This window comes from Salmo salar, chromosome 14 (assembly GCF_965601325.2).
Source record: "Salmo salar chromosome 14, fSalSal1, whole genome shotgun sequence".
Taxonomy (NCBI): Eukaryota; Metazoa; Chordata; class Actinopteri; order Salmoniformes; family Salmonidae; genus Salmo; species Salmo salar.
In genome coordinates this window covers 45,931,453-45,956,152 of record NC_138304.1, presented here as the reverse complement: position 1 = coordinate 45,956,152, position 24,700 = coordinate 45,931,453, and the positions used below count along the sequence as shown (strand labels likewise).

General features: G+C 42.2%; 2 protein-coding genes across 5 annotated transcripts in view; one reads left to right on the top strand and one right to left on the bottom strand.

The window, feature by feature from the left end:
* Positions 1-8,739, bottom strand: part of sppl2 (signal peptide peptidase-like 2) — a 30,515-nt gene extending 21,776 nt beyond the window's left edge. The window contains exons 1-5 of one of the 2 annotated variants that reach the window (XR_001320517.3): positions 8,603-8,739; positions 7,964-8,080; positions 7,577-7,759; positions 6,232-6,321; positions 3,752-3,891 (exon numbers count right to left, since the gene is read on the bottom strand). Coding sequence is in view for 1 of the 2 variants with exons in the window: in NM_001140333.1 (NP_001133805.1) it covers positions 3,752-3,891; positions 6,232-6,321; positions 7,577-7,759; positions 7,964-8,080; positions 8,603-8,650 (578 nt within the window). In the remaining variant the exon portion in view is untranslated. 2 annotated transcript variants of the gene reach the window in all.
* Positions 8,740-9,720: 981 nt separating this feature from the next.
* On the top strand, positions 9,721-24,656 carry LOC106569602 (U6 snRNA-associated Sm-like protein LSm7). 3 transcript variants are annotated; one of them, XM_045694441.2, is made up of 4 exons: positions 9,721-9,756; positions 23,236-23,338; positions 23,562-23,633; positions 23,928-24,656. In XM_045694441.2, exons 1-4 carry the CDS (start codon positions 9,736-9,738, stop codon positions 24,068-24,070), a joined length of 339 nt encoding a protein of 112 aa, XP_045550397.1. In that variant the 5' UTR covers positions 9,721-9,735; the 3' UTR covers positions 24,071-24,656. The 3 variants fall into 3 exon arrangements, with proteins under 3 accessions (XP_045550397.1, XP_013996601.1, XP_045550396.1); XM_014141126.3 differs by lacking the exon at positions 9,721-9,756 and adding an exon at positions 21,030-21,123; XM_045694440.2 differs by lacking the exon at positions 9,721-9,756 and adding an exon at positions 21,427-21,465.
* The last annotated feature ends 44 nt before the right edge of the window (positions 24,657-24,700 follow it).

Sequence of the window (24,700 nt, the reverse complement as noted above, 5' to 3'; positions counted from 1 at the left end):
GTGAACAGTTTAAGTAATGAACAGTGCTTGTGCCCATAGAAATCGACATGGCGCGCGATGCTGGAAGGAGGGCCTGAGTGAAAAGGTTTGGGAACCCCTGACGTAAAGCACACAAAATGTACTTTTTCACTTAACTTTTCAGGTACCGAATAAAAAAATGTGTTTACATCAAATTTTCAACTCTACCGATAGTTTTGTCACAAAAACAGTTGTGTTAAATAGTCAATGTGTCTACTATGGTCTGGACACTTGCTCTCTAGCCAAACGCTCAAAGATACAATGCGGGTAGGCTAGTATATATAAATTAGACTTTTATGGATAAGAGCAAGAATATTTTTATTTGTCAAACGGCAGTCAAGCATCGATCATATCATTCAGATCCTTTATATTTATTGGAAAGGAGCATCAAGATCACTGTGCACTTTCATCACCTTGTAAATTCATCATAAATTATTTAATCTGTAGCCTAATAAACTGCATGGTTTCCAAAGTCGTAGTGGAAGGACCATACACCATATCATCGCGTGACTAAGTTTACTTTGATATGATGGTTATTATATAAATATTTGCGCATCAAGGCGTTTCCACCGCCATTTCTCACATAATTAATTTTACAGACACAAAAAGATCCCACCACGTCGTACAAACAAATGATCGGTCGGCATTTATTCAATTGTGCCGAAACTTCTTGTTTTCATCACAGCTGTCGTGATTTTTTTATTTATACGGTATGACTTTACAGGCTTAAAAACTGTGGATGAAAACGTGGTTATTGGCTATCAAAAGTAACAACAACTACTTGCAGTGACAGTCTGCATGTTGGTGACAACGATGCTGCTTTCCACTTTGCATCTTAATATAAATCAACAAGTGTTCAATAATTACCCTATTAGTTTGTGTATCTTACTGTGAGTTTATCTTTTCTTAGCAAGTTGTGGCTAAAATAAATTGTGTTAGCTAATGCTAATCGCTAGTTAGCTGGCTAGCTAAATGTACTTATTCAGAGCAAACGTAGCTAGCTAGCTAATACAGCCTGATACCAGTGCTGTTGTCGGCCTTGATCAGCATGTTGTTTGTGCAATGGTACGGTATATTCTAAATCAGAGAGGAATAGGCGAAGCATAAATATTTTCACTACATCAAAGCTACAGTAAGAGAAACATATTTAATGTAACATGATTTAGGGTCCACTGGGAAACACTGACCAACACTTTGGTTCATTTTGTTCAGCGCCCGCCGAACTGACCTCTGCTCAGTATCTAGACTAGAGGCAACTTCACTCTAGCCCTGCTCTCTCTATCCTGCCCAAAACACTCTCATTTCCCCAGAGATGATAACCCGTGATTATTTAACCCACGGTCTAAATTAAGCCACTACTATGTGGCCTTGCAAGACTCCCCCTCCCACACTAGCTTTCATTGTAGTCTCAGATCACGCTGCTATCCACAAATGTCTGTTGGAGTGGCCTATGGTTATCTAGCTGTCTAAGCCGATGCCTCCGGATCACATATGCCACTGCGCCACTGCAGCGTGGATTCGAATCTGGCCCCTGCCATTTCAGCAAACTCTCTCCATCTTTTGTGTCTACCTCTGTCCTACAAACAAAACAAAAAGTCAGGTCTCCTTTTGTGAGGGACAACTTTTTATTGTCTGTCAGACTTCTTGATGTCCTTACGACTACTACCACCACTACTACTACCAGACTTACCTCTTGAAGTCCTTGCTGCTACTACTATCACCACCACCACCACTAGTAGTACTACTACTACCACCACTACTAGTACTACTACTACCACCACTACCACTAGTACTACTACTACCACCACTACTAGTACTACTACTACTACTACTACTACCACCACCACTACTACTACCACGATCCCCACTACTAGTACTACTACTACCACCACTACGACTACTACCACCACCACCACCACTAGTACTACTACTACTACTACCACCACTACTAGTACTACTACTACTACCACCACCACCACCACTAGTACTACTACTACTACCACCACTACTAGTACTACTACTACTACCACCACCACCACCACCACCACTACCACCACTACTACTACCACCACTACTAGTACTACTACTACTACCGCCCTTGCTGTCTCTGCCTGGCCGGTTTCCCCTCTTTCCACTGGGATTCTCTGCCTCTACCCCTATTACGGGGGCTGAGTCACTGGCTTACTGGTGTTCTTCCATGACGTCCCTGGGAGGGGTGCGTCACTTGAGTGGGTTGAGTCACTGACGTGGTCTTCCTGTCTGGGTTGGCGCCCCCCCTTGGGCTGTGCCGTGGCGGAGATCTTTGTGGGCTATACTCGGCCTTGTCCCGGGATGGTATGTTGGTGGTTGGAGATATCCCTCCAGTGGTGTGGAGGCTGTGCTTTGGCAAAGTGGGTGGGGTTATATCCTACCTGTTTGGCCCTGTCCGGGGGTTTCATCGGATGGGGCCACAGTGTCTCCTGACCCCTCCTGTCTCAGCCTCCAGTATTTATGCTGCAGTAGTTTATGTGTCGGGGGGTTAGGGTCAGTCTGTCACATCTGGAGAATTTCTCTTGTCTTTTCCGGTGTCCTGTGTGAATTTAAATATGCTCTCTCTAATTCTCTCTCTCTTTCTCTTTCTTTCTTTCTCTCTCTCGGAGGACCTGAGCCCTAGGACCATGCCTCAGGACTACCTGGCTTGATGACTCCTTGCTGTCCCCAGTTCACCTGGCCGTGCTGCTGCTCCAGTTCCAACTGTTCTGCCTGCAGCTATGGAACCCTGACCTGTTCACCGGACGTGCTACCTGTCCCAGACCTGTTGTCCCAGACCTGCTGGAACCCTGACCTATTCACCGGACGTGCTACCTGTCCCAGACCTGCTGTTTTCAACTCTCTAGAGACAGCAGGAGCGGTAGAGATACTCTCAAAGATCGGCTATGAAAAAGCCAACTGACACTTACTCTTGTGTTACTGACTTGTTGCACCCTCGACAACTACTATGATTATTATTATTTGACAATGCTGGTCATTTATGAACATTTGAACATCTAGGCCATGTGCTGTTATAATCTCCACCCGGCACAGCCAGAAGAGGACTGGCCACCCCTCATAGCCTGGTTCCTCTCTAGGTTTCTTCCTAGGTTTTGGCCTTTCTAGGGAGTTTTTCCTAGCCACCGTGCTTCTACACCTGCATTGCTTGCTGTTTGGGGTTTTAGGCTGGGTTTCTGTACAGCACTTTGTGATATCAGCTGATGTAAGAAGGGCTATATCAATAAATTTGATTTGATACTACTACTACTACTACCACCACTACTAGTACTACCACTACTACTACCACCACTACTACTAGTACTACTACTACTACTATCACCACCACCACTACTACCACCACTACTAGTACTACTACTACCACCACTACTAGTACAACTACTACCACCACTACTAGTACTACCACCACCACTACTACCACCACCACCACTACTACCACCACCACCATCCCTACTACCACCACCACCACCACCATCCCTACTACCACCACCACTACTACTACCACCACCACTACTACCACCACCACTACTACTACCACCACTAGTACCACCACTACTACTACTACCTCCACCACTACTACTACCACTAGTACTACTACTACCACTAGTACTACTACTACTACTACCCCCACTACTACTACCACCACCAGTACTACTACAACTACTACCACCACCACCACCACTACTACTACCACCACTAGACTTACTTCTTGATGTCCTTGCTGCCGGCCCAGTACCCTCCGATGGCCACCGTCCCGACAGCCATGAGGAAGATGATGACCATGTTGTAGTCCAGGACGGGCTCCTTGGGCGCGTACATGGCCACCTCTCTGCCCTGCCCAAACATCTGCAGGGGGAAGGAAACACAGCATTTTGGTAAATTGACTAATTCATTGATCTTTGTTAGTAATGATACAAACATCAAGTTTGTTTGAACAGGGCCTCGTTTCATGAGGGTGGCAGATATAAATGTCACGAATAGAGATGCTGACATGATTCCTATAGCCTCAATACTTACACTACACATTAGAGAGGCATCTCTGTTCTATATGATATAGTTCTGAATGTTCCACAGCGTATCGCGTGTCCCCCTGAACAGTGTGGTTGTAAGTAGAGGTCGACCGATTAATCGGAATGGCCGATTAATTAGGGCCGATATCACGGTTTCATAACAATCGGTAATCGGTATTTTTGGCCACCGATTTGCCGATTATTTTTTTTATTATTTTTAATTATTTTGTTTTTACACCTTTATTTAACTATGCAAGTCAGATTAAGAACACATTCTTATTTACAATGACGGCCTAGAAACGGGGGTTAACTGCCTTGTTCAGGGGGGATTCGTTTTTGCAACCTTCGGTTACCAGTCCAACGCTCTAACCACCTGCCTTACATTGCACTCCACAAGGATTAACAGGCTGACTACCTGTTACGCGAGGGCAGCAAGAAGCAAAGGTAAGTTGCTAGCTAGCATTAGACTTATAAAAAACTATCAATCTTAACATAATCACTAGTTAACTACACATGGTTGATGATATTACTAGTTTATCTAACGTGTCCTGCGTTGCATATAATCGATGCGGTGCCTGTTAATTGTCATTGAATCACAGCCTACTTCGACAAACGGGTGTTGATTTAACAAGCACATTTGCGAAAAAAGTACTGTTGTTGCACCAATGTACCTAACCATAAACATCAATGCCTAACAGGAATATTTAGACTTAGCCACCCGTTAGATAAAATACGGAACGGTTCCGTATGTCACTGAAAGAAAAAAACTTTTGTTTTCGAGATGATAGTTTCCGGATTCGACCATATTAATGACCTAAGGCTCGTATTTCTGTGTGTTTATAGAGCAGTCTGACTGAGCGGTGGTAGGCAGCAGCAGGCTCGTAAGCATTCATTCAAACAGCCCTTCGCTGTGCTTCAAGCATTGCGCTGTTTATGACTTCAATCTGGGTGGGTATAATTTGTGGAACGTTCCAACAGCAATCTATTCCAAAAACTTTGTAAATAACAAGGTTTCCAAAAAACAACGCATACAAAGTTGTATAGTGGCAGAATAAGATACCGGGTATCATCACGTTTATTCCGAAAAATGTCTGTCCTCACATGTCTGTTTGCCTATGGACAAACATTAAGAATAAGCTACGTGGTGAGTTGATGCCTATTCGGCAGCTAGTTAGCTAGGTTTATATGCATTGCTACTTTGTATTCGTTGTTGGTTGGCAACCTTTTACTTTATGTTTTTTGGAACAGATTCCTGTTGGAACGTTCCACAAATTATACCCACCCCTTCAACTCCCAAGATTAGGCTGGTGTAACCGATGTGAAATGGCTAGCTAGTTAGCCGGGTGCACGCTAATAGCGTTTCAAACGTCACTCGCTCTGAGACTTGGAGTAGTTTTTTCCCTTCCTCTGCATGGGTAACGCTGCTTCGAGGGTGGCTGTTGTCGATGTGTTCCTGGTTTGAGCGAGGAGAGGGACGGAAGCTATACTGTTACACTGGCAATACTAAAATGCCTATAAGAACATCCAATAGTCAGAGGTATATGAAATACAAATGGTATAGAGAGAAATAGTCCTATAATTCCTATAATAATATAATAACTACAACCTAAAACTTCTTACCTGGGAATATTGAAGACTCATGTTAAATGGAACCACCAGCTTTCATATGTTCTCATGTTCTGAGCAAGGCACTTAAACATTAGCTTTCTTACATGGCACATATTGCACTTTTACTTTCTTCTCCAACACTTTGTTTTGCATTATTTAAACCAAATTGAACATGTTTCATTATTTATTTGAGGCTAAATTGATTTTATTGATGTATTATATTAAGTTAAAATAAGTGTTCATTCAGTATTGTTGTAATTGTCATTATTACAAAAAATAAAAAAATAAACCGTCCGATTAATCAGTAGCGGCTTTTTTGGCCCTCCAATAATCGGTATCGGCGTTGAAAAATCATAATCGGTCGACCTCAAGTTGTAAGGGTTGCAAAATTCCAGTAACGTTTCCCAAACTCCCAGGTAGTCCAGAAATTCTCTTGGAAGATTCTGGAATTCCTGCTTATTCATTATTTGTTCCCGATAATCTTCTAACCGGGGATTTCAGGAAAAGCTGGGAATTTGGGGAAAGTTACCGGAATTTTATAAGATGTTGATTTCTCCTCTGCTCTCACCTTCCTAATGTCCAGCATGTCAGTGTAGCTAAGCAGTGCCACAGGGATGTCAATCTCCTCATACTGACTCTTGTTTCCTGCCGGTGGGGTCTGTGATAGGAAAAACAGAAATTAAAATTAGCAAACTCTGACTGTACAGAAAGTATTTAGAAAATCTATATTCAATCTATTATTTATATACTACAGCTGTAGGATCTTAATTTGATCACCCTGTTGCAGGAGAACTTTCCTACAATGCAGGAAATGTAAAACATTTGAGGTTTAAAAACGCTTCTGAAGTTTCAGACTTGATTTTCCTTTATAAAACATTTATTAATCCCTACAAAAATGTCCATAAATTATAATCCACATAATAATTCACATTTCCTGTTGATGCAGGATTATTTTCCTGTTGTAGCAAACTGGCTCAAATTAAGATCCTATACACAATGACCTACACTGTGTATACCAAACATGAGGAACACCTTCCTAATATTGAGTTTGCCCTCAGAACCAGTGGAGGCTGCTGAGGGGAGGACGGCTCATCATAATGGCTGGAATGGAGCAAATGGAATCAAACACATGGAAACCATGTCTTTGATACCATTTCACTTATTCTGCTCCAGCCATTACCACGAGCCCGTCCACCCCAATTAAGGTGCCACCAACCTCCTGTGCCCAGAACAGCCTCAATTCGTTGGGGCATGGACTCTATAAGGTGTCGAAAGCGTTCCACAGGGATGCTGGCCCATGTTGACTCCAATGCTTCCCATTGTTGTCTCAAATTGGCTGGATGTCCTTTGGGTGGTGGACCATTCATGATACACACGGGAAACTGTTGCACGTTAAAAACCCAGCAGTGTTGCCGTTCTAGACACAAACTGGTGCGCCTGGCAGCTACTACCATAGCACGTTCAAAGACACTGAAATATTTTGTCTTGCCTATTCACCCTCTGAATGGCACACATACACAATCCATGTCTCAATTGTCTCAAGGCTTAAAAATCTATTTTATCCTGTATCCTCCCCTTCATCTACACTGATTGAAGTGGATTTAACAAGTAACATCAATAAGGGATCATAGCTTTCACCTGGATTCACCTGGTCAGTCTATGTCATGGAAAGAGCAGGTGTCCTTAATGTTTTCTACACTCAGTGTATATGATCTGTTTACGACAGGTGTGTTCCAATGCTCTTATTCTCCTTCTTTCCTTCCGAGCCTTTTACAACAGCACTAGTGAAGATAAGAGGGAGCAGGAGAGATGGCTAAAGTACATAGGTCTGGGACCACCAGGCTAATATGATAGGACATAGGCTGGTAAGAGTCAAGTTGTCTTTGATATGAATTATATGGGTTGACTCTTACCAGTCTGTCTTTGCTGACGATGAGCAGGCCTTTAGCTCCATTGAGCTGGGCCAGGCGGACCTTCTCGTAGAAGGTGCAGTTCCCCCGCATCACCATGGGGATACGATTGGGGAAGCCACCTTCGGGGACGTCTGATGGGAAACACAGGACTGACGGTGTCAGGTCATAGATCTCCAGACGAGACTAGTGGAGGCATAAAGGAGGATTGGTTAATAATGGGTCCTCTCTGAACGTTTCATCATGCACACACACCACACATGAGCATTCTGATGAACTTGTCAGGGCAGCCGTATTTCAAGAGTATCGGCCAGAGAGCACACAAACACACAAATACCTTTGTCAGACATCTCTCAAGAAGTGACAATGACAGCCGTTTACTCCACTTACTGCTTTGTTGAGGTCCCGAGGTAGACGAGCCCACTGGGAGTTGAAGAAGATGCAGTAATCCTTTCCTTTGCCCTGGCCTTTGTCACTGAAATGGGCCATCCCATATTCCCCCACAACCTGGCAAGAGAGAATTAACGTGTATAATAGATCAAGCCTAAGTGCCTCGAAGAGGGGTGAGAGCAATAGACAGAGATGTAACAGTGGCCAGAATAACTTGAGATATTTAATAGACTGGCCAACCGACTCTATGAGAGTGTGCAGTACTACATCTATCCACCAGCTAGTCAGCTTTACACTGATGCACAAGCTTTAACTAGACATTTCCAAAACGGACAATACCAGGGAGCACGATATTCATCTTAAACCACATTGACACATCAAAAAGGATCAAAGCCATGTTACAGAAGGATGTACAAAGGATGTTACTTGCAGATGGGCCCTATAGCTACGACTATTCTCAGCGCCCTAATAGGTTGTGTTCTCCGCAAGCTAACAGTCATGTAGCATTCAGGCTAACTGTTAATTATCTCGACAACAAAATACAACAAGTACTGTTAAACGTTGGATCGGACACATGCGACTTGTTTTACAGATGAATGCCACATTATTTTGGGGTGAATAGACATGCGACCATCTCACCTGTTTTAAGAGAAAATATGCCCAAACCAGGTTTAGCGAAGCCTTCATGATGCTTGCTTGTTGTCTTCCCATCAACCGCACTGCTCTGCTCTCCCGTCCGGTCACCAGCTGTTTTCCCAGATCTCGCCCACATTCCACAGTGCATTTGCCATTGGTTAATTTTGAACCAGCACTGAAGTACACGCATTATGATTGGTTTACATGATGTCAATCAAACATATCAATACATTCCAGAGGTTTTCTGTCAGCTTCTATAATTTAGTGGTCAGCATACTAGATAACATAATTACATTTGTCCTATTTCACTCGTGTACATGTGTGAATTTGAAATCTTTTTTTGTATATCCCAGTCCCCCTGAGACACACTTGGAGAGTGGGGTCAGAGCCAGGGATTAGCCATTATTGACAACGACCATGAAGCAATTAGAGTTAAGTGCCTTGCTTATGGACACATCAGACTAGATGAAAAAAGCCGCTTGGTGATTTGAACCAGCGACTTTTCGGTTACTGGACCAACGCTTAGGGTTGCCAACTGTCCCGTATTAGCCGGGATGTCCCTTATATTGAGCTAAATTGGTTTGTCCCGTATATTCATCCAATCACAGTATAGCGGTAACGCGCCAATTCCTGCAAAGTAATTTCTGTTGTTGTTCGGTCGGTTTGGCATATCAAGGAAATATGGATAAACCTGCAAAAAAGAAAACACTGTGCAGCTACAACAAACAATGGGAAGCAAAAAAAAGACGTGGGTTATTTAAGGCTATCAGTGGTGACTCGACGAAAGCTTTCTGTACTTTATGCCGTCGGGAATTCTCAATAGGCCATGGAGTGGACTCAGCATGCAACCACAGAAATGCACAAGAAGGCTACACTGGCTAAAGGTGCCTGCAATATCGCTGCATTCTTCATGACGTCTACAGCGGAAAATAACAACATCGCGGAAAGTGAAGCCTCGTATGTGTACCATACGGTTAAACACGGACTCAGCTATAACAGCACCGACTGTCTTGTTAAGCTCAAAGGTGCTTTGTTTCATGACTCAAATGTTGTGAAGAAGATGCACTTTGGAAGAACGAAAGCGGAGATGATTACAATGAATGTTTTAGGACCAAATACTGTGCGGGATATTTTGGATGATCTGTCCCCGACCGAAGGTGAGCCCGTGTATTTCTCAGTTGCCAGTGATGCCTCAAACAAGGGAAATAGATACATTTTTCCAGTGTGCGTGAGATATTTCTCTGTGTCTGATGGAGTGCAGTGCAATGGCAAATGCACTGTGGAATTTTTTTAATTTGTATTATTATTATGAACACAACAAATATACAGACAAGAGTACATAAACCTAACAGACAGGGGTATTACATATCAAGATTCATTTTCAATTTGTTAAGTACTTTTATGGTGCGTATTGCTTTTACATTTACTGATCATTTCAAAATAATATTTCAAATCTATCTTAAATAATGTGAAGATGGGTTTGTTCTCTGCACACATTTTATGGACAAAGAATCTTCCATGAAAGAAACAAATTAACAATGAAAGTTAAATCAGGGTCCATATCATTTGGATCAAAATAAAACATAATATCAGAGTCTTACAAATTAACATCAAATAGTCGTTTCTTTTCAAATAAAATCTTCTAACTCACTCCAAAATCTTCTGACATAAGAACAGTCCCAAAATAAATGGTCAAGAGTCTCTGGGTCACATCCACAAAATACACATTTGTTATCAATAGCTATTTTAAATCTGTGTATAATAAAGGTCTTTACAGGGTAGATTCTATGAATGAGTTGGTATGATACTTCTTTCACCTTATTAGATATACAATATTTACCAGATAACAACTTAACTTTGTTCCAGTTCATTTGTCCTAGGGCTGCATTCCAGTACATTTTAGCAGAGGGAATAGTAACATATTGACATAGTTTCCTTATATACATGTTATTACATGTATAGTTTAAAATGTCAATTCCTTCTAATTGTATTGAGGCTACAAAATCCTCAACAGTTGCACTTGGAGTATTGTTATATTCTCCTAAAAGAAGAATAGCACCTTTTAGGGACAGCTCTAACAACAATTTGAGACTCTTCAGGAGTGAATGTAACATTGTGTGTTCTAATAGATTCTGGATAATCATATAATTGTCCATCATTATTCAATAATTGTTTAACCCAAATAATGTTGTTGTCAAACCAGTTCTGGAAAAATAAAGACTTGTTTTTGTATTTTATGTCTTTATTATTCCAAGATTGTATACCTATGAGGGGAAAAATTGTGTTTGTACATGAGGTTCCAAGTTAGAAGTAAGCTTAATAGGGATTTTACCCATATCAAAGTTGCATTTGAGTAAGAATTCTAGACCACCAATCTGTTGGAATATTAATTTAGGGATGAAAATCCAATCCTTATTTCTTAAATAGTTTTATATTCATTTAATCTTAAATATTATATTAGAGGTTTTAAAATCCAGAGCATTCAACCCTCCCTCACTTTGGTTGCTACATATTACCGCTTTTCTTAAATAATGAGGTTTATTCCTCCATATGAAGTTAAATAATTTAGTATCAACCATTTTAGTTACTGACAAAGGAACAACCAAGGCAAGGGAGGTATAAACTAGTCTGGACAGACTTTCAGATTTTGAGAAAAGTACACGTCCAGATTAAGAAAGATCTCTTAATAACCAGGAGTTAAATCTCTTTCCAATGTTCTCTACAATAGGAGAGAGATTTAAGTTGGCCCTTTCTTTTTGATCTTTGCTAACTTTAATACCAAGATATGTGATCACATCTTTTACAGGGATATTACATACTAAGTTTAAGTCACATCTTTTCAACACAAATAATTCACACTTCCTAATATTCAGAGATAAACCAGATACATGTGAGAAGGCATTAATACACTCAATAGCCTTCCTGTCTTGTATCTGAATACCCCTAAAACTATCCTTATTTATATGAAGTGCCATAACTTGTGTGACCAATAAAAATAATAAAGGAGAAATTGGGCATCCTTGTTTAATTCCACGTCTAATGTCGAATTTTTGTGAAGTTCCATGGGTTTGGAGCGAGTAGTTGCACTTCGCTCCACAGGTAATATTACATTTCATTACAACGGTTTGATTTGTTAGATCCGAGTAATTTTTATTTAGCTAGCTACATAGCCGTCTTTGTATCAAAGATAATTGTGTAGTTTAGAGTAATTAGAGTAATTATCGTGGTTAGCTAGCCAGCTATTTTCGTCCTCCTAACTTAGTCAACACTGCTAGCTAGCCAACTAGCCAACTTCTACCGACTAGCAGCACTGCAGAAACTATTACATTACAACGGAACGACTTGATTAGTGTAGTGTTAGCTAGCTACATAGTTGTCTTTGCTGTCTTTGTATCTAAGATAATTGTGTAGTTTAGAGTAATTATCGAGGTTAGCTAGCCAGCCGCGCCGCGACGCCGTTGTCCAGACTCCAGACTTAGTCAACACACCTAGTCATCATCAAACCCACTGCTAGCTAGCCAACCTTTACCGACTAGCAGCACTGTAGAAACTAATACATTACAACGGAACGATTTGACTAGTGCAGTGTTAGCTAGCTACATAGTTGTCTTTGTCATAGTTTGATAATTGTTTTTTTTTTTTGTGTGTAGTTTAGAGTAATTATTGAGGTTAGCTAGCCAGCTATTTTCGTCCCCCGCGACACCATTTTTCCAAACCTAGCCAACTATTACCGACGAGCAGCATTGTAGAAACTAAATACATTACAAAGGAACGTCTTGATTAGTGCTATGTTAGCTAGCTACATAGTTGCTTCTGTATCATGATAAGGTGTAGTACTGAAACTATCGAGGTTACCTAGCCAGCTACACGTTCAAACAATGTCAACAACGCAGCCACTGCTAGCTAGCCTAATTCACCAGCCAGCAGTACTGTATCATTTTCGTCATTTTAGTCAATAAGATTTTTGCAACGTAAGCTTAACTTTCTGAACATTCGAGACGTGTAGTCCACTTGTCATTCCAATCTCCTTTGCATTAGCGTAGCCTCTTCTGTAGCCTGTCAACTATGTGTCTGTCTATCCCTGTTCTCTCCCCTCTGCACAGGCCATACAAACGCTTCACACCGCGTGGCCACTGCCACTCTAACCTGGTGGTCCCAGCGCGCACGACCCACGTGGAGTTCCAGGTCTCCGGCAGCCTCTGGAACTGCCGGTCTGCGGCCAACAAGGCAGAGTTCATCTCAGCCTATGCTAACCTCCAGTCCCTCGACTTCTTGGCGCTGACGGAAACATGGATTACCACAGATAACACTGCTACTCCTACTGCTCTCTCCTCGTCTGCCCACGTGTTCTCGCATACCCCGAGAGCATCTGGCCAGTGGGGTGGTGGCACTGGAATCCTCATCTCTCCCAAGTGGACATTCTCTCTTTCTCCCCTGACCCATCTGTCTATCTCCTCATTTGAATTCCATGCTGTCACAGTTACCAGCCCTTTCAAGCTTAACATCCTTATCATTTATCGCCCTCCAGGTTCCCTTGGAGAGTTCATCAATGAGCTTGAAGCCTTGATAAGTTCCTTTCCTGAGGATGGCTCACCTCTCACAGTTCTGGGTGACTTTAACCTCCCCACGTCTACCTTTGACTCATTCCTCTCTGCCTCCTTCTTTCCACTCCTCTCCTCTCTTGACCTCACCCTCTCACCTTCCCCCCCTACTCACAAGGCAGGCAATACGCTTGACCTCATCTTTACTAGATGCTGTTCTTCCACTAATCTCATTGCAACTCCCCTCCAAGTCTCCGACCACCACCTTGTATCCTTTTCCCTCTCGCTCTCATCCAACACTTCTCACTCTGCCCCTACTCGGATGGTATTGCGCCGTCCCAACCTTCGCTCTCTCTCTCTCCCGCTACTCTCTCCTCTTCCATCCTATCATCTCTTCCCTCTGCTCAAACCTTCTCCAACCTATCTCCTGATTCTGCCTCCTCAACCCTCCTCTCCTCCCTTTCTGCATCCTTTGATTCTCTATGTCCCCTATCCTCCAGGCCGGCTCGGTCCTCCCCTCCTGCTCCGTGGCTCGACGACTCATTGCGAGCTCACAGAACAGGGCTCCGGGCAGCCGAGCGGAAATGGAGGAAAACTCGCCTCCCTGCGGACCTGGCATCCTTTCACTCCCTCCTCTCTACATTTTCCTCTTCTGTCTCTGCTGCTAAAGCCACTTTCTACCACTCTAAATTCCAAGCATCTGCCTCTAACCCTAGGAAGCTCTTTGTCACCTTCTCCTCCCTCCTGAATCCCCCCCCCCCTCTGCGGATGACTTCGTCAACCATTTTGAAAAGAAGGTCGACGACATCCGATCCTCGTTTGCTAAGTCAAACGACACCGCTGGTCCTGCTCACACTGCCCTACCCTGTGCTTTGACCTCTTTCTCCCCTCTCTCTCCAGATGAAATCTCGCGTCTTGTGACGGCCGGCCGCCCAACAACCTGCCCGCTTGACCCTATCCCCTCCTCTCTTCTCCAGACCATTTCCGGAGACCTTCTCCCTTACCTCACCTCGCTCATCAACTCATCCTTGACCGCTGGCTACGTCCCTTCCGTCTTCGAGAGCGAGAGTTGCACCCCTTCTGAAAAAACCTACACTCGATCCCTCCGATGTCAACAACTACAGACCAGTATCCCTTCTTTCTTATCTCTCCAAAACTCTTGAACGTGCCGTCCTTGGCCAGCTCTCCTGCTATCTCTCTCAGAAGGACCTTCTTGATCCAAATCAGTCAGGTTTCAAGACTGGTCATTCAACTGAGACTGCTCTTCTCTGTGTCACGGAGGCTCTCCGCACTGCTAAAGCTAACTCTCTCTCCTCTGCTCTTATCCTTCTAGACCTATCTGCTGCCTTTGATACTGTGAACCATCAGATCCTCCTCTCCGAGTTGGGCATCTCCGGCGCGGCCCACGCTTGGATTGCGTCCTACCTGACAGGTCGCTCCTACCAGGTGGCGTGGCGAGAATCTGTCTCCGCACCACGTGCTCTCACCACTGGTGTCCCCCAGGGCTCTGTTCTAGGCCCTCTCCTATTCTCGCTATACACCAAGTCACTTGGCTCTGTCATATCCTCACATGGTCTCTCCTATCATTGCTATGCAGACGACACACAATTAATCTTCTCCTTTCCCCCTTCTGATAACCAGGTGGCGAATCGCATCTCTGCATGTCTGGCAGACATATCAGTGTGGATGACGGATCACCACCTCAAGCTGAACCTTGGCAAGACGGAGCTGCTCTTCCTCCCGGGGAAGGACTGCCCGTTCCATGATCTCGCCATCACGGTTGACAACTCCCTTGTGTCCTCCTCCCAGAGTGCTAAGAACCTTGGCGTGACCCTGGACAACACCCTGTCGTCCTCCACTAACATCAAGGCGGTGACCCGATCCTGTAGGTTCATGCTCTACAACATTCGCAGAGTACGACCCTGCCTCACACAGGAAGCGGCGCAGGTCCTAATCCAGGCACTTGTCATCTCCCGTCTGGATTACTGCAACTCGCTGTTGGCTGGGCTCCCTGCCTGTGCCATTAAACCCCTACAACTCATCCAGAACGCCGCAGCCCGTACCTTCAGGCACTGATCAGGCCCTACACCCAAACAAGGGCACTGCGTTCATCCACCTCTGGCCTGCTCGTCTCCCTACCTCTGAGGAAGCACAGTTCCCGCTCAGCCCAGTCAAAACTGTTCGCTGCTCTGGCACCCCAATGGTGGAACAAGCTCCCTCACGACGCCAGGACAGCGGAGTCAATCACCACCTTCCAGAGACACCTGAAACCCCACCTCTTTAAGGAATACCTAGGATATGATAAAGTAATCCTTCTAACCCCCCCCCCCCCTTAAAAGATTTAGATGCACTATTGTAAAGTGGTTGTTCCACTGGATATCATAAGGTGAATGCACCAATTTGTAAGTCGCTCTGGATAAGAGCGTCTGCTAAATGACTTAAATGTAAATAATTTAACAGAGCTGTTACTATTATTGTAAAGAGTCTTAATAACACTTTGAAAATATTGACCAAAACCAACAAAAAACGAAGTCTCAAAAAGAAAATAATGTTCAACTGTATCAAATGCCTTGTAAAAGTCTACAAATAAAATAAAGCTATCTTCCATAATGTGCTCATTGTAGTCTATCAAGTCCAATACTAGTGGAATATTATTACATATATGTCTGCCCTTCATGAAACCAGACTGGGTATCGTCAATGATTTGGTAAAGACCTTTAAGTCTTTCTGCAAAGATGGATGCAAGTAGCTTTCCATCATTGTTCATTAATCTGATTGGTCTCCAATTTTCTAACATCATAGATTTTTGTTTGGTTTGGGTATTACAGAAATTAGGCCCCGGTCATAGAAACAGGCAGGACCCCTTAGTCAATTGCCTCCTTAAAAACATTAAATATAAATTCAATAATATCCTCCTGAAAATATTTATAGAATTCACTGATAATTCCATCATTCCCTGGAGATTTGTTCTCTTAACTTGCTGATACAGTTTTTTATTTCATTGATAGAAATAATTTCATCACAAGAAAGTCATCACAAGGAAGTCTTCGTCTATGAATTTTGCATAGTCTTTGACAGTCTAGAAAGGCAGATATGTCACTAGTAGGACAGGCATAACTGGTATAAAGGTTACCATAGAATTCTGAAACATATTTTGAAATATCTTTGGGTTTTTTATTTTCTTTGCCATCTATATTATATTAAGCTTATGAATAGATGTAAATTCAGATTTTTTTTCTTTCTAAATTGTAAAAGTATTTGTAGTTTTTTTCACCTTCCTCCAACCTTCTTGATCTTACAAATGCCCCTTTTGCTCTCTTCATACATTGTCCATTTCTAGTTGTAAAGAGAATAACTGACCCTTTCCTTCTTCATCAAGGTCCTCCATAGAGATTAGAGAAAGTATTTCTTTAACAAGTTTATCTTCCCGCAATCTTTTAAGTTCAGAAATTTCTTTACATCTCTTCATGGCTGTTTGTCTTATTTCATACTACATTAATTCCCAATATTTCCCATAAGACTTAAATAGTTGGGCTTTTCTCCAATTGTCTTGTATAATATCTTTGGCATCCATCTTGAATTCATAATCTTCTAACAGTCTACTATTGAGTTTACTATGACTCTGATTCGGTTTAACTTCAGATCCATTAATATTTAAAGATAAGAATATAACTTTATGACCAGTAAGAATTGATGGTTCAATTGATACCTTGACTACAGAATTATCTAATGAATTAGAAATCAACCAGAAGTCCATTCTTGACTGTCTGGACATGTCCTTGTTACTCCAAGTGAAGTCCTTTTTATCAGGATATTTAGATCTCCCAATATCGACTAATCCAAGACCAAGACGTAGGTTATTAAACTCAGGATTAACTATGCTGGATCTGTTAGGATCTGTCAATCATCACATTAGATACATAATTAAAATCTCCACCTAAGATAATTTTGATATCCTGAAATACACCTATAACTATTAATTGAAATAATATCCTGTTGTTTTGTTTGTTGTTGGATGCATAAATATTCCCTAATAAAAATATTTCACTGTTGATATTCACTGTTAAAATTAACCAACGTCCAGAGTGGTGAGTCTTACGACTGATGACCTTCCCTTTAAACGCACCTCTTAAAACTGCTACACCTGCAGAGTGGTGAGTCTTACAACTGATGACCTTCCCTTTAAATGGACCTCTTAAAACTGCTACACCTGCAGAGTGGTTGTTGCCATATGATAACCAGATATCGTTAACCCATTGATTTTTCCCAAAAGATAGATGGGAAGAACAAGCATGAGTCTCTTGTAAAAAGTAAAAGTCTGCATTAAACCGTTTGCAATACAGGAAAATAGCCTTACGCTTGAGTAAATTACGAATACCCCTGACATTAATTGAACAAAGAGATAAAGACAAACTTCAACCAACAACCTTGTTATGCTAATATAAGCTTTTCCTAAGGATATGTAACTCAAAAGGATTTCCATCCCATTATTAACCTCTCCAACAAAAAACAAACAAATACTGGTCATAAAGTTACCAAAGCATTCTTACTCCCACAAGGGGGAGACATTGTGTAGACTTTACAATAAGCAGTTATTCACCTGTAGTTAGTGTTTAGTTTACCAGTTCTCAGGTCAGCCTTTTCTCATTCAAGTGTTTGTGTAAATATTTTATAATAAAAGGCTGCTTTTCACCTGGTAATCAGTTTTTTGGCCTGACAGTTCTGTCCGAGTTAGACTCTGGCTCTCTCTCAAATGTTCTGATGTGGCCGCATTTCTTTCCCATCAATGATCACTCTTGCACCGATAAAAAATGCAGTTTTCCCAGCCTTTCGAGCTGCAGCCACCATCATCCACAGTTTCTCTCTTGTCACTTTGTCTGCTGAGGTCAGATCCTCCGTGAACCTCAATTTTTGCATGATGAGGAATTCACAATTCTTCGCTCGCCTCCAGAGAAGATCCCGTGTAGATCTGTTGGTGAACCGGATGATGGTTGTCCTCGGTCTCTTGTCTTGATCCTTGAGTCTTCCCAAACGATGGACGATGTCTGCATTTGATGTCCTCACTCGCCTGTTCTGGAATTCCATGAAGCCTTAGGTTCCACCTGCGCTGGCATCTCTCCAACTCATTCACCTTTTGCTCGAGTTCAGCCACCTTCTTTTAATTTTCATGGCAGATAACTTCCACTTTCTTCATGTCACTTTTGAGGGTTTTCACTTCTCCAAAGACAGTCAGATTTTTTTTAATGGCCTCAATTTTCATCGTATTTTCCCTAACCGTGACCTCCAAGCCATTTGCCCTTTCATCTATCTTTGCTGTCAAAAGCATTACAATATTGTTTTGCATCTCAAGAAGTGACATACCCTCTTGGTCTCTCATCTTTTCCCCCTGGGGCTTGACTGGAGTGCCGGGGTCGGAAGGTAACGGCCTGAGCTGGGGACTGGAGGGGCGCAAGTTGTGAGCATTGTTGTCCGTGCTCACCACATTTTCATCACCCATTGCAGTATTTCCCCCCACAGTTACCTTCTGAAGAGGAGTACCCAAAATCATACCATCTTTTGTGGTTAATTGTCCATCTGACGATCTCTCCATTTCTTTCCTTTTGGTTTTGGTCGTGGAAGTTTCCCTATACGTTCGACAAGCTAGTTTTTGAGCTAGCTAGCTTATCTGGCTATCTAGTGTTGTCGCAAACTTAGTTTTAGAGGTGAATAACTTGCAGAAAGTAATCAATTACTTTGGTAAATAAACTAAACCATATTCATACAGGGTTTTATGACTGTAGAAATGATTCAATGGTCATAATTGGGTAAGGAAATCCTATAATTCCTTCAGCTACCAAAACAAATTATCTGCACTATCCGCCCTCGATTTACAATATATGTAACTGCTAAAAAGAGGATATATTGTGAGCTAAATTTGATTTAATGTATATTATGCTAGCCTGAAACAGTTTAAAATAAATTATTTATTTTGGTCTTTTCAGCAGTCAAAGGTTGTAGTTGAGCAGAAAATGGCAAGTACCTCTGGAAAAGGTTCTATCAAGGGCATAAACTACAAGCGTGTGAAATAATAGCACTGGTGTGGCCAGGAGGTGAGGGTAAGATGGTGGACAGGAAAACAAGGAGAAAAGTGTTATACAGTTGAGACCCACCATTTTGAGCCCCACATTTTTAGCAAAAAATTAAAATAGATGTATTTTTTGGTGCTTGCCTGTTTTGTATGTTATTTTGGCATTAATACGTGTCACATATCAGTTTGCAAACAATGTAAAAATAATATATGTCATTGAGTTAATAAAGCCGCATACAAACATGGTCTCTTTTTTTGTTTTCTTGAGTAAGGCAGCTCCAAAATGCAGGTGTTTCAGCCTAGCTCAGTGCTTTCTGTGGTGTTGGGGCAAGCCAGCAGAAAATACAGAGCGTTGTGCCGTGATTGGCTCAGTGTTCTGTCACTCATGGAGACACTACTTCACCACAAAGTCTAAAAGGAGACCTCGAAAATTCGAGCCTTTTGGGTGCTGCCATAGAGTTACATTAGAAGTGCTCATCCAATAAGGCTCAAGGTCATTGGCCACAGATAAAATGTACTGTAGCTTTGATTGGACTGATCATGTCAAAATCTTAGCTAGAAGTCATCGTCATGAATCAAGTCGCCAATTTACTGGCAAATCCTTTGTAATCCTTGTCATATGAAGATAAATAATGAAGAGAAATTATGGCTGTGTGGTCCCAAATCTGGGATTAAGGGGATTAACTTTTCCAAGTTTAAAATGATAAACATTCAACATTGGCCATGCTGTCAATGAAGCATGATTTGTGCAGAACTGCAAAAACTTGACATCAGTGGGTCGGGTCCAGTGGGAGTGAGATGGCAGATCCATATGTGGTGTCAGGTTGGGGAATGTGGAATCGTGTTGATTTTTTTTGTGTTTCTGCTGTCCAGAGGGAGCGTGAGCCCCACACCACGCGACTGGGGACAAGAACTGTGACTTGCTTTCCTCTCCAGAGCACGGTGTGATAACTGGAGTGGCATTAAGTGTTGAGGAGGATCAACTGAAGTTGAAGAATCCCGGTGTCTGTGACGCACGCCATTTGGTGCGACACACTCGGTGGAGAGTGTGATGAAACAGAGAAGACACCGTCTGTACTAGTTTTTTGTTGTTGTTGTTGTTAATGCAGAGTAAGATAAAGTCAAGTCAGGATGTGTTAGTTATCCTGTGAGAACTTTTGTCCTGAGTCCATTACAGTGTTTTAGGTGCCAAGCTTATGGCCATGTGGCAGCAGTGTGTAGGAGGGAGATTCCTAGATGTGAGAAGTGTGGAGGAGGACATGAGACAAAGGAATGTGTAGTGTCTGTGGGAAGAGTTGTGTGTAAACTGTAAGGGTACCCATGATGCTGGAGATCAGAGGTGTACGGTGAGAGAAAGGCAGGTTGACAGGATTAGTTAATAGTGCAGAAAGTGACGTATGCGGAGGCAGTGAAGAGAGTAGTAGAAGAACATGGGTCCCTGTGAGTAGGCCGAGGCCAATAAAGAGTGATAGATGTGCGGTTGGTAAGGTTGGTTTTCTGCCGTACATGGCCACGGTTGACAATTGTACTGCAGGAATGGAATTTAAATCACAGAGGACAGATGTGGTGGCAACTGCAGAGAAGTACTTGGGTGTACAAGATTTTACAGCAGATGAATTACAAGATGTTTTTAAAGATAGTGTCCCGACCTCCCAGGCTGCTGGCCTGGAGTAGGTTCAGATGGGGCCAAAGTAGTGGAATAGTGGTGAGGTTTTAATGAGTGCAGGGTTAGATGGTAGGGCAAATTTTTCAAAGTGTAATGAATTCATACTACATAATAGTAGGTTGATACACAGCCAATACAATAGGTGGCGGCATGCACGTATAAATGTGTTTGCGGACCGCCATAATACCAACAAAGTAGAAGAAAAAGGTTGGAGTTCGAGAGGCGTGGCTGGAACAGTTTCAAAATGGCGGTGAGTCGATCATATCTTCCATGAACGTATCTAAAACGTCGTTGTTTACTGTATTTTCTATTAGCAATTGCGTGCCTCTCAATCTAGCTACAGTATTGTTATCTAGCAAATGCAAGATAGCAGAGTAGGGATATTTGCTAGCGTGCTTTTCAGACAGCATCGTGTTAATGAAATCGACAAAGAAAAGGAATGTCAAACAAAGATAGAAAAGTGACAAAGAATATCACTTGAGAAAAAAAATTGGGAGCCAGACAGTCGTTGCGGATGACAACAATATATTCTGCAGATCCTGCAACATTACGTTAGACTACATAGTGCATGGGCGCTAGATCAGCATTCCCGGTAATAAACTCGTGTCCGCCGTGGACCTGCTCTACATAAAGCATCATCCATTCAGGCCGCAAAGGCATTTACCTCCTTTTTAATGGCGAGAAGAATGCGTACTTTTTTTAAAAAGACCATTTTCAGCCAATTTAGGATGTTGCATACCGCGTTCATCCAAGGGTGTGCAACGTTCCTAATCTAAATAGTCGTAAAATGGTGGTAGATTAACACGCAGTTCATACTAGTGGCCAACTCGGGAGACTAACGGGTAGCCGCAAAAAATGGCGCTGTGTCGATTTCTTAAATAACTTAATCTAAAACCTAATTTACTCCCCAGTTGTTTTCTAGTTCTTCCCGTTTGAAAAAAAGGGTATTTCAATTTAACTACAGTATTCTGATCACTGCTAGCGAGATGGAGTGGGTTGAGATATTTGCTAGCGTTAAGTGCAGACTCGACTGTATAATGTTGTCAACATCAGCGTGCTAAATATCATGCCATGTTCGTACCCCAGTTTCTCTCCACATAATCTTTAGACTACATTTTAGAAACTGGGTTCTGTTAAATCACTTCAATCCTCGTCTTCCCTTAATCTGCTTCTTCTATTGGGTTTAACGGCGGTTGGCATCCAATGTTAATGGTGCATTACCGCCACCAGCAGGACGAGGTATTTTAACGAGAAAATAAGAATCAATACAGGAAAGGGGGAAAACGACAAGACCTCAAACAAAAACCCATCCCACTTCAATCAGTCCATTCCAAAGTACATCCCTACACAGGCTTAGGGGCCTCAGAGGGTGGAACATTCAGCGACAGGATTTCTTGCAAGGCATCGGCTGTGACATTAAGAAAACCCAAGAAACATTTAGCTGCATTCACAATGATTACAATTTTCTCCACTTGTGCTATACAGTTTATGACCATTGCAATGAATTATACAAAGTCCACCTTTAACATGTAACATTTGACTATTCCTCTGTTGATGTGAAACAGTCACTGGGTCGTGGGGGCTCTACTACCCTTGTTTCTTCCCTGCCACTCAGTCGACGTGCATCAACCACTCCATCTGTCTTAAGTTATCATACTTCGTGCCACTTTTGCCACCCTAGAAATAACCCTGTTGATAGGTTTCCTGGTTCAGGAATCATTCCACGCCAATATCTTGAGTCTTAAAACACACAAAACAAATCTAAATACAACTGCTTCTTGTGATGCTCAGACTCCACACGTTCCAACACATTCCAGATTTTCAACAGTTTTGCAACAGAATTGGCTTAATAATACACTCAAGGTTTTATTTTCTACCTGATAATTGCACCCACCTCGTGTCCCAGGTCTAAATCAGGCCTTGATTAGAGAGGAACAATGACAATCACCAGTGGAACTGGCTGAAAGGATCAGATTTCAATTTGCCTGGCCTATACTGTCGATTCAAAGTTGAACATGACTGATTTGGGCACTTACAAGCCCATAAATTGGAACACGGGTGTCAAACTCATTCCATGGAGGGCCCAGTGTCTGCAGGTTTTGGGTTTTTCCTTTCAATTAAGCCCTAGACAACCAGATGTGATGAGTTCCTTACTAATTAGTGACCTTAATTCATCAATCACGTAAAAGGGAGGAGTGAAAACCGTCAAGTACTCCTATTGAAATAATAATAATTTGTGTCAAATAAACACTTCTACATTTTCAGTACACAAATTGGATAAAACTGAAAAGGCTGTGGCCCTTGATGGTATGAATTGACTATAGGGTTCAATCCTAAATTCTACTGAATATTTTCCTTTCAGGACAGAAACAAGGAAGGAGAGAAGAAAAAGAAGGAGAGCATCTTTGACCTGTCCAAGTACATCGATAAACAAATCCGTGTCAAGTTCCAGGGAGGACGAGAGGGTAAATCAGTTAAGATAATACTTCGTAATGAAATGGACTATGTTAAAACCTGAAGAACGAAAGAAAGAAAAAAACTGTGGGACTTGCGGCTTCCAAAAGAGAATACTGGCAACCTTTTGCCTGTCTGGAAATGCTGTTCCATGACAGGCCACAGTACCTATCTTCTTTACTGTTTTTCTCCTTGTTTCCATTCAAGATAATAATCCTTATTTATTTGTGTCAGCCAGTGGAGTCCTAAAGGGGTTTGACCCCCTGTTGAACCTGGTATTGGACAGCACCATCGAGTACTTGCGAGGTATGTAGCAGAAACTAACACTTGCTTGTATGAGCTCATATCACTTCTACAAAGTGAAAATGCACTCCTGGTCGCTGAGGAGACTGTTACTCACACAATTCAATGGAAAACATGTGTGATGTTGCCCTTCAATTAAAAAAATTGACGATGAAACCAAGGTCGTATCATTTGCCATTTTTATAAAAAAGGTTGTGCTGGATCATTCATGGTGGAGTTTCACATACTATCAATTACCTCTGACCTGTATTGCCACTTCTTCCTCCAATACAATTTGGTTTGATTTGTTATTTCCAGACCCTGACGACCAGTTCAAGCTGACCGAGGACACGCGACAGCTGGGTCTGGTGGTGTGTCGAGGGACCTCAGTGGTGCTCATCTGTCCTCAGGACGGCATGGAGGCCATCCCCAACCCCTTCATACAACAGCAGGACGGATAGTCTGCCAGCCTTATTCCTCTTGATTACCTCACAGTAGCCCAGTTCCTTGGGTGAATCTTAATTGTATTTCCTTGATTCCTCAAATCTTCTCCTTGCTTCATTCTTTGGACAAGAACATCCGAGGGGAGGAACCTCAGATCGTTTGCTCCAATATGCTTTGAAAAGGTGTTAAGGTAGGAGGACGTGAGGAATCAAGGAAATATTATTTAGATTCACTACTATTCTCCCCTGCCCCTTCCACACGAGGTGCACTTCACGTTCACTCCCATCTGCCCCACACACAGTCCCTATAATCAGGAAAATGATTTTGTTGTAGTTTGGTGTCACCAGCCTGAATGTTGATGTAGTAGGCAGTATGAAATGGTGTGATAAGCATATGTTCTGTTTAGAAATGAAGAATAGTGGTTTAAATGTTAATTTCTTGGGGGGGGGGGGTGTTCTCTGACTAGATAAGTGAAAACATATTTTTGCTGTGATGGTAAACATAAAAAAAAAAACTTTTTACTATGGTTTTCCCTAAGTCAGGCCAGGTTTGAACGATATGGCATGTTTTTTTGTTTTGTAATAAATGTACTATTTTCTTTAATGATGTGTGTCTTCAGTGTTTTGTATCGTCTTTGAACGTCTAGA

What these genes read in the sequence shown, in the direction of transcription:
- LOC106569602 (XM_045694440.2), top strand. Translation starts at nt 21,442, where the DNA reads ATGGGCGCTAGATCAGCATTCCCG. An exon ending in GCGCTAGATCAGCATTCCCG is followed by an intron (nt 21,466 to 23,235) that starts GTAATAAACTCG and finishes TTTTCCTTTCAG; the next exon opens with GACAGAAACAAGGAAGGAGA. An exon ending in CACCATCGAGTACTTGCGAG is followed by an intron (nt 23,634 to 23,927) that starts GTATGTAGCAGA and finishes TGTTATTTCCAG; the next exon opens with ACCCTGACGACCAGTTCAAG.